Source organism: Amblyraja radiata, chromosome 15, assembly GCF_010909765.2.
Source record: "Amblyraja radiata isolate CabotCenter1 chromosome 15, sAmbRad1.1.pri, whole genome shotgun sequence".
Lineage (NCBI taxonomy): Eukaryota > Metazoa > Chordata > Chondrichthyes > Rajiformes > Rajidae > Amblyraja > Amblyraja radiata.
In genome coordinates, this window is record NC_045970.1 from 15,595,934 (window position 1) to 15,606,408 (window position 10,475).

Below are 10,475 nucleotides of genomic sequence, written 5' to 3' on the forward strand. Positions count from 1 at the left end.
TAGGCCCCCCCCCCAACTGGCCCCCGAAAGGCTCCACCTGATGCTATCCCCCTCCCCGCCCCCTGGCTGCAGGATGCTTCCCGCCAGAGGCCGACCCCAGCTGCAGTCCATTCGGCCCCCAACACCCATACTAACCCAATTAAACTCCATTTGGCCCACAATGTCTTAATAGCCCTCTGGAAACAAGTCCCTCTGACCCACAACACCTGTACTAGCCCAAGAAACGTCCCTTTGGCCCATAATATCCATACAAGCCCTCTGGAAACAGTCCCTTTGGACCACAACACCCATACTAGCTCTCCAGAAAGACCCCTTCACCGGCCACCGCGTGAAGCCCTCCCCCTCCCCCAGCTGCAGGATGGTCCCCATCCACCCACCAGCCCCCGACAGACCCCACCTGAAGACGTCCCATTCCACAGGCTGCAGGACGCTCACCCACACCCCACCGGCACCTGACAGCCCCCACCTGAAGCTGTCCCCCTGCCCTGGCTGCAGGTTTCTCCCCCCTCCCCTACCGGCCCCCGACATCCCACACCTGATTCCGTTCCCCTCCACCGGGTGCAGGACCCTCACCCCCCCCCCCCCCCCCCCCCCCAACGGCTCCCGACAGCCCCAGTCCACGAATACAAGACCCTCCCGCCGGCCACCTTGAAGCTCTCCCCCTCCCCCGGCTACAGGATGCTCTGGCCGGTCCCTGCCTGAAGCAGTCCCCAGCTGCAGGATGCTGCCCCCCCCCCCCCCACTCCCCACTGGCCCCCACCTGAAGCTGTCCTGTCCGCAGCACGCTCCCTCATCAGCCTCCGCCTGAAGCCGTCCCTGTCTCCAGCTGCAGAATGCTCCACACCAGTCCCCGCCTGAAGCCATGACAGCATAGGCCACAGCAGCGGCAGCGGTAGGCCACAACAGCGATACAACATGACAGCAATAGGACAAGGCAGCAGCAGGCCACAGCAGGGGTAGGCAGCGGTGCGCCATGGCAGTGGTAGGCCACGGCAGTGCCCCCTCCACAATGGCCCCCGACAGGAGCTGCCTGAAGCTGTCCCCCTCCCCTGGCTGCAGGACTCTCCCCACCAGAAGCCGTCCACAGCTGGTCCATTTGGCCCAAAACACCCGTACTGTCCCAATAAAAGTCCTTTCGGTATACAAAGTCCTATTAGCCCAAGAATAGTCCCTTCAGCCCATAATGTCTGTACTAGCCCTCTGGAAACCAGTCCCTTCTGGCTACAACACACGTACTAGCCCTCCAGAAAGCCCCCCAACCCCACCATCCCCAGCCTGAAACCATCCCCCTCTCCCGCTGCAGGACGTTCCCCCCCACCGGCCCCCGCCTGAAGTCAGTGTGGAGCGCCAGCGGTAGGCCATGACAGCGATAGGCAGGGGTAGGCCACGGCAGTGGTAGGCCACATCCTGCAGCTGGGGACGGGGATGGTTAGGGGGCAGTTAGGGGCTATGAGTGGGTGGTGGAATATTGCGTTGAGGGAACGAGTTGCATTGGGGGAACGGATGAGTGGTGGAATATTGTATTTGGGAATGGGTTGCATTGGGGACCAGGCCTCCCATGTGACTGGGACCCAACGGACCCCACTTAGTCCAGTACATAACTAAAACTCTCATCTTGTGCTCTTCCGGTGTGCATTGTTCTTACATCTGCGTAAAAATGGTACACAATAGCGCTACGATTTTTCGCCTCCTTACTCGCCATTCTCCTGTGCTGCAAGTGCAATAGGTTTTTTTCCGATCGGTGGAATATTACAAAAGTTATTATGGTTTAAAATCGTTAAAACTGCACATGCAGAGATTGGTTTCCTCTTCTCTGTCAGCAGATTGGCCTTCTCTCCTTTTATTCGTGGGGATGGCGATGCTCCTTCCGGCACCCACTGTCAATCACCAGCGGCAAGGAGATAAAGGTAAGGGAGTGGAGTGAGCAGAGTGGAGAGCAGGTGGGGCTGCATCTGCGGGTGGAAGCGACCACCACGACGAGCCCGGAGCCGCTGAGTGAGGCCGGGAGCCGTTGAGTGAGGCCGGGACCGTTGAGTGAGGCCGGGACCGTTGAGTGAGGCCGGGAGCCGTTGAGTGAGGCCAGGACCATTGAGTGAGGCCGGGAGCCGCTGAGTGCAGCTGGAGCTTGGAGAAGGGACTATTATCATTTAAAAATAAATTGGATAGTTATATGGATGGGAAAGGAATGGAGGGTTATGGTCTGAGCGCAGGTATATGGGACTAGGGGAGATTATGTGTTCGGCACGGACTAGAGGGGTCGAGATGGCCTGTTTCCGTGCTGTAATTGTTATATATGTTATATGGTTATATGGTTATATAAGCGCCTGAGTGAGGCCGGAGCCGGGAGCCATTGAGTGAGGCCGGAGCCGGGAGCCATTGAGTGAGGCCGGAGCCGGGGCCGAGAGCTGGTGAGTGAGGCTGGGAGCAGGGAACCGGGAGCTGCTGGGTGAGGCTCGGAGCCACTGACTGAGGCTGGAGCCGGGAGCCTCTGAGTGAGGCTGGAGTCGGGGCCGTGAGCTGCTGAGTGAGGCTGGAGCCGGGAGCCATTAGGTGAGGCCAGAGCATGGGCCAGGAACCGCTGAGTGATGTAGGAAGCCCCAGGGTGACGACAGGAGCCCCTCAGTGAGGCCTGAGCTGGGGTCGGGAGCCGCTGAATGAGGCCGGAGCCTGGGCCGTGAGACGCTGAGTGAGGCCGGAACTGGTGCTGGGGGCAAAGACGGTCTGGGGCCGGGAGCCGTTGAGTGAGGCTGGGCTGGGAGCGAGGCCGGAGCTGGGGCCGGGAACCGCTGAGTGGGGCCGAGAGCCGCTGATTTAGGCAGGGGCCGGGAGGTACTGATGGAGGCCCTACCACCCCCCCTCCCTGCCCACACACCCCCTCCCACACCACCCCTCCCCCTCACACCTCCTTCCCCCCACACAACCCCCTCCCCCCACACACACCCCCCTCCCCCCACACAATGGCAAGGGGCGGAGTGGGGGGTGAAGATAGGGGGGGGGGGAAATCAGGGGTGTCACAACGGGAACTCGTCAGCCGCGCCTGTGCATTTGGGGGCTATGCATGAGTGGTGGAATATTGCGTTGGGGGACCAGGCCTCCCGTGTGATAATGGGACCCAATGGGTCCCACTTGGTCTTGCATTACACTAACTCTCGTATCCCTTGATTCCGTTGATTTTTGAAAAACCCTAATGATCTCTGGTGTACGATTCCTGAACATGAACATTGATATAGTGCTGCCATATGTGCTTTTAGTACTCACTCAGCTAACTTTGTAGTTGTAACTTAGATAAGTGATCATTGAAAGTATATATGGTGGAGTCATATCAATGTTCAGAGATAGTACTTTGTACATTTCTCACTTGCATCAGTATAACATAGGGGACCAGTATCATTGTCTTTTTTTTTAAATAAGGCTGGTGCATTAGGTTCTTGTACTCATCCACCTTTAACACTGATGCGGAGACTACCATGCTGTGATTTAGGTCTCGATACTTCAGAAAATAGATTGCAGTATGACAAGCAGTAAAGTATTATGAATGATGCAATGCATATATTCAATCACTTTAACTTCATGTCACAGCTCATCTTAGTCTTCACTGCTTGTTACTCCTGGGGTTATGGAAACACCAAAATACCAGAATAAACATTTGACTGAAAACGTAATACTCGACTACAGCTTCAAGAATTGAGAATTATTCTAACAAGTTATGTAGTGGCACAGATGGTAGAGCTGCGGCCTCACAACGCTCAAGACCAAGGTTTGATGTGAGGTGCTGTGTGGAGTTTGCACGTTCTCCCTGTGACTTCATGGGTTTCCCCCCCACATCCCAATAACCTGTGGATTTATAGATTAACTAGAATAAATGGGACCCATTGGGTCCCATTGTCACACGTCCGGCCTGGTCCCCCAATGCAATATTGTACCACTCACGCATAGCCCCCGACTACGCAGGCGCAGCTGACTTGGGGGGGGGGGGCAGCATCCTGTAGCCGGGAACGGGGACAGCTACAGGCGGGGAAATTAAAATAGAACAAAACTTACCCGTGGAGATGAGATGAGGCGGGGAAAAAAGATGGCGATCTTCCGAATTAACTTTGGAAAGACCCCAACTGCGCAGGCATGGCTAATGATCCATCGAATGCCCTTTATGACGCCAGTAAAGACCCGCACGTGAAACCTTCCCGAACAGCGCATGCACCGTTTTAAAGATTTTTAAAACTATACCATCAAACAGAACAAAACAAGTTGCACTTGAGCACAAGAGAAAGGTGGCGAAAAATCGTAGCGCTATCGTGTACCGTTTTTGCGCAAATAGAAAAACCACGCAAACTGGAAGAGCATAAGATCAGGGTTTGTGTGGTTAGGATGAATGTGGGGGGAGAGGGGGTGTGTGAGGGGGGGTGGTTGGCGAGGGGTGTATGGGGTGGGAGGGGGGAGAGGGGGTGTGTGAGGGGAGGGGGTGTGTAGAGGGGGGGTGGTTGGCGAGGGGTGTATGGGGTGGGAGGGAGGAGTGGGGTGGGGGGTTGTGTGGGGCAGAGGGGGTGTGTGGGTGATGTGTGGTGGGGGGGAGGGGGGTGTGTGGGGTTGAGAGGTTAAGGGGAGGGGGTGTGTGTGTGGGAGGGTTTTGTGGGAGGGGGTGTGTGGCCGGGGTGGGTGTAGGGTGGAGGGGGGGCGTGGGCGGAGGGGCGGTGTGCGAGGGGAGGGGGTAGGGAGTAGTGGGGGGGAGGGGGTGTGTGGGCGGGGGGGTTGTGTGGGGGAGGGGGTTTGTGGGCGGAGGTGGTGTGGGGGTGGGGGTGTGGGGTTGGAGGGTATGTGGGGGAGAGGAAGGGGGTGTGTGTGAAAGGGGGAGGGGTGTGTATGGGAGGGGATGGGGGGCGTGGTGGGTGTGTGTGGGTGGGGGTGAGGGGGGGATTGTGGTGGGGTGGTGAGTGTGGGCGATGGGGATGTGTGGGGGGACGGGTCTGTGTGGCGGGTGGGGGCGTGTGTGGGTGGGGGAGTGTGGGGGGGAGGGGAGGGTGTGTGTGAGAGGGGGGAGGGGTGTTTGTGGGAGAGGGAGGGGGTGTGTGGGAAGGGGTGTGTGGGTCGTGGGGGGTACAGCCTCATTCAGGGGCTCCCGGCCCTGGCTCCGGCCTCACTCAGGGGATCCCGGCCTCACTCAGCAGCTCCTGGCTCTCGCCCTCACTCAGTAGCACCCGGCTTGTTGTGGTGGTCGCCTCCGGCTGCAGGCGCAGCCCCACATGCTCTTTACACTCTGCTCACTGCTCCTTCAGCTTTATTCTCCTCGCCGCCGGTGATTGAGAGTGGGTGCTGTAAGGGGCATTGCCGTCCCGGCGAATAACAGGAGAGGAGACCAATCTGCGCAGGCGCGGTTTTTATGATTTTTAAACCTTACTAACTTTTAAATTATGCCATCGATCAGAACAAAACTTGTTGCATTGCAGCACAGGAGAATGTTGAGTAAGGTGGCGAAAAATCATAGCATTGTCGTGTACCGTTTTTCCGCAAATGTAAAACAACGCAAACCGGAAGAGCACCTGATTCGAGTTTTAGTTATGTATAGATAGATAGATAGATTGGCCTCTGCAAAAATTGTGTCTCTTGTTTAGGGAATGGATGAGAAAGTGGGAAAACGTAGAACAAGTGCAAATGAGTGAGAAACATAGAAACATAGAAAATAGGTGCAGGAGGAGGCCATTCGGCCCTTCGAGCCATCACCGCCATTCATTGCGATCGTGGCTGATCGTCCCCAATCAATAACACGTGCCTGCCTTCTCCCCATATCACTTCATTCCACTAGTCCCTAGAGCTCTATCTAACTCTCTCTTATATCCATCCAGTGATTTGGCCTCCACTGCCCTCTGTGGCAGGGAATTCCACAAATTCACAACTCTCTGGGTGAAAAAGTTTGTTCTCACCTCAGTCTTAAATGGCTTCCCCTTTATTCTAAGGCTGTGGCCCCTGGTTCTGGACTCGCCCAACATTGGGAACATTTTTCCTGCATCTAGCTTGTCCAGTCCTGTAATAATTTCATATGTTTCTATAAGATCCCCCCTTATCCTTCTAAAGTCCAGTGATTACAAGCCTAATCTTTTCAATCTTCCCTCATATGACAGTCCCGCCATCCCAGGGATCAATCTCGTGAGCCTGCGCTGCACTGCCTCAATCACAAGGATGTCCTTCCTCAAATTAGGAGACCAAAACTTGACACAATACTCCAGATGTGGTCTCACCAGAGCCCTATACAACTGCAGAAGAACCTCTTTACTTCTATACTGAAATCCTCTTGTTATGAAGGCCAACATTCCATTAGATTTCTTCACTGCCTGCAGTACCTGCACGACAACTTTCAGTGACTAGTGTACAAGGATCGCTGCACCTCCCCCTTGCCTAACCTAACCCCATTGAGATAATAATCTGCCCCCTTGTTTTTGCCGCCAAAGTGGATTACCTCACATTTACGTATCTATATTATACTGCATCTGCCACGCATCTGCCCACTCACTCAACCTGTCCAGGTCTCCCTGCAACCTGGGCCTGTTTCATGCTGTAACTTTTTAAACTGCTGTTTTATTATGTCTTTGTTGGAAATATTGTAACTCTGTCTATTGCTAATACCATGACACAAAATATGTGCAATAAAAGGTTCCAGTGTCACAAGGTTAACAATTTCATAGGGTAATAATGAATTCATGGTTCACTATTAATCTTCTTTCAAAACTAAAGGTCTGTGATAAGCCATGTCATATTAACTTTTGGATTATACTTCCACAACCTACAGATGAGAAACTCTGATGGTTATTAATCATAAATACAAAGTTGAAGCAGTCTATAAATTCAAATCTGTAATGTTACAATACATATATAACATACAAAGTCATTATAAAAACAAGCATGTTGATTTGTTATTCATCTATATAGTACACATAAACACACATACCACTACGAGCTATAAATCGAAACAATTGTTTGTTCTGATAAATTGGCCGACATTTGCCACCAACAGCGAGCGGTTCATAGTGGCCAATGATCAGCACAACAACTACACAGTTATTACTCCTGCTTGCATTGATTACTTGCTGCCTAGAGCCATCCTAATTCAAATGGTTGTGCAATGTAATGTCATCATGTGGGCATGGAAAACCAAGCTCCATTCATAAAAAGCCTGAATAATTATTTAACAGTTGGCTAAGCCTTATGCCCAGGCTAAGCCAAGTTCCATTACTGTCAAACCTTTTGTATGTTCACATTCAGAAACATACAAACTGTTCAATAAATATAAAAATACAATCTATGAAAGAATAAAAAACATTTGACAATGATATCTTGAAACAGCTTTATGATATATAGCTTCCAACCATGTCAAGAAGAAATTTGTTCTCAAAGGTTCTTCTCCTTCTTATCGAGTCCACACAAAGGATTAGAAGTTGTTCAGCCAGAGCTGAACACACCTCTCGGCATCTGCACAATGGTGTCTGTCTTGTCGCTTCTTGTGCTTCTTGTGCGTGGTGGTGGAAAGATTGGTGGAAACAGGGCCGCGACGTGAACGCTCTTTCCTTGACCCCCTCAAAGGTTAATGCCTCATATTAAACCAATTCACAAGCTTTATCTGTTAGTTAAAGAATATCAAAATTTAAATTGTAGTATGATGCTCATAATTTATTTTGTAGCATGTTAAAATCAAGTTTTCCCAAAACATACTGTATTTGTTAAACGTTCCATGCTTTGTATTCATCTTTTATATCTCGCATTCATCTTTGCATTTCCGTCACTCAACAACATATCTGCAGGGTTAAGTTAAGCCCAGAATGAATGTGGAACAAAGACCAGTACAGCAGCAGAACTAGCCCACCAGCCAAGAACAGGTCTATGCTAAACATGATGCCAAAAACAACCCTGATCTGCTTACATCCCTGCATATCCATATGCCCATCCAAAATTCTCGTAAATATCACTATTGTATCTACCTCCCGCACCAACCCTGGCAGTGCATTCCAGGAACTCACCACCCTCCGTGTAAAAAACTTGTCCTGGACATCTCCTTGCACCAGGCTCCACTAAGCATTCACAGACCCATCATTAAAATGTCTTAGTTACACTTCTTGAACATCATTGAACACACTTTATTTCACATGTTCAATCGTATCAAAGCCTAACTGTCAGGATGATCAAAGTCACAAAAATATATTTGGCTTCGTCTTCACCAACAACTTCTGCCCAAAGCCTCACCTCCTGCTAACTATGTAATGAAGACCAAATCACATATTCTTGCATGCAACAACTTCATACATCTAACAAAGAGTCTATTGCTCATTCTTACTCTGTATCAATAACATCAGCTTCAGCAATGCTGCTCCCAACCATAGTTTCACCACCTCCAACTTGACACATCTTTTTCTGTCCTTCACAACTTTCCAATGTCCTTCTCTTTCATCATGCATTTTCTTCTTCCCTATGTTTCCTTTATTCTTTTCATATGCCAATCATAACTCAACATCCTGGGAAGTTTTGTTTCATGAGAAGAACTATAAAGATATTAACAACTATTGACAATTCAGTTTAGAGCAACTGTCAATGAAATGAAATCGATTCATATTTGTATTATTTATATCAACAACAATAATTATATTACAAACAATATCATCTGTAAATGTTTACGAAGTAACTGCAAATACTGGAAAATCGAAGGTAGACAAAAATGCTGGAGAAACTCAGCGGGTGAGGCAGCATCTATGGAGCGAAGGAAATAGGCAACGTTTCGGGTCGAAAGCCTGGGTTTCAACACGAAACGTTGCCTATTTCCTTCACTCTATAGACGCTGCCTCACCCGCTGAGTTTCTCCAGCATTCTCATCTGTAAATGTTCACTTGATTGTAAGTATTACTTAATAGCATATTCAACTTTTAGGTACATACATCACCTTGCAATTTTGTGCAATCTCTAAACATTTGAACTTCCTTCCTCATAGGCAATTACAATTAGTTCATGGGTTTTGTTGAGATTTAATGTGTTGCTACATTTCCTACCTGCATAGTTGAAAGTGGAAGCTGAACAACAGCTGGTTCTGGTGGAGAAGGCAGCACCATCAAAGGAATGAAAGAATCATATGGAATCTGCCATGCTGATGGAGCTTGTAGAAATTCAGGAGGGGCACGTGGAGAAGTCAAAGGATGAAGATGTGGAGGGCCAATGATTCTAAAAAGACCAGGTGCAGCCGGCGCAGTCAAAATCCAAGCAGGGGGCTCTTCAGTCATCGGCCAGATGTGATGTTGTTGCCCTTTCGAAAGTGGCACAGGAAACATCCTACACCTTACATCCCACAGTCCCAGAGTGTTACCCTTCACAAACATTATCAATTGAGGAGCAGTGTATAAAAAAAAGGAGTAGAGAAGCTGTACAACATGATGAGACAATCCAAGAATTTCTGTCCTGGCCTAGAAGTTGCTCATCTAAAAAAGAAAAACAAAAAAATTTATTTTATCTGCTCCAGCTTTATGTTAATCTTGTGTACGTTCAATTGTGTTTCTAAATATTAAGTAAAAAGTTAACTAATTCAATATGATTTCTAATTGTTTAGCATTAAAATAAACTATTACCAGATACAAATGAGGTTAATGAAAATCAACACCTGGTATTCACAGTAAGAGAACTGTTTGAACATTCAATGAAAACAAATCCCATCCACACAATCCCTCCATCCAGTGAGAGCATGCAACATGTTTACATAACAATGTTATTTGACATTGTACCGCTGAACAGTTTATAAAATTGATGGTTTCAAATCACAAAATAATGTATTTTATAAAAAAATTAAGTGATTTCAGGCTGGAGGAATTTTTGCTGCAGTTTTAAATATTTTAACAGGAAAATTTCTATTGACATTATTTTTTATAATGTGACAGGGAACTACAGCATCCATAATGCTTTGTGCTGACAGCATAGGTTGCACACCTTCAATAATGAGGCCAATGGGCCAGAGCCTGGTTAGAAAAGGTGACAAGGCAAACACGGTGAAGATTTTTAAAAAGACACAGGAAAATCACCCTGAATCTGAAAGTTTCACTTTTTGGAAAGCAAAACCAATTAATTGTGTAATTAAAAACTGCAAAATCACACAATTGCAGTTTTCACAAAGTATTAAGACCGACAGGATTATGGTGAATGCCATACTTCAAGAAACATCAGTGTTATTTCAAAAATGCTTTGTGTCACATTAATTCTATCATGTCCCTAAATACCTTCAGGTATTCTTCAATAATATAATCTCATTATAGTTCTAAAAGGCCACGCAAAAGATATTTTAACGTTAAAATATCTCTGTTCTGCAAATAAATATAAATGAGGTCTGGTCTAATGAAATAAAGCACAAAGTTATCTGAACGCAAATAATCCAATGTTTAGAAAGGATATAGAATGCTCCACTCGTAAACACACTACTCGTGCAAAACTAAAAATCGTAAACAAAAAAACGTATCGAA

General features: G+C 48.4%; 1 protein-coding gene across 1 annotated transcript in view; it reads right to left on the reverse strand.

Annotated features, from left to right (window-relative positions):
- tcerg1l (transcription elongation regulator 1 like) overlaps window positions 1-9,442 on the reverse strand; it is a 712,622-nt gene extending 703,180 nt beyond the window's left edge. The window contains exon 1 of the mRNA XM_033033658.1: window positions 9,024-9,442. Within this exon, the coding sequence (XP_032889549.1) occupies window positions 9,024-9,347 (324 nt within the window). The 5' untranslated portion in view covers window positions 9,348-9,442. The remainder of the gene's footprint in view (window positions 1-9,023) is intronic.
- Window positions 9,443-10,475: the final 1,033 nt, after the last annotated feature.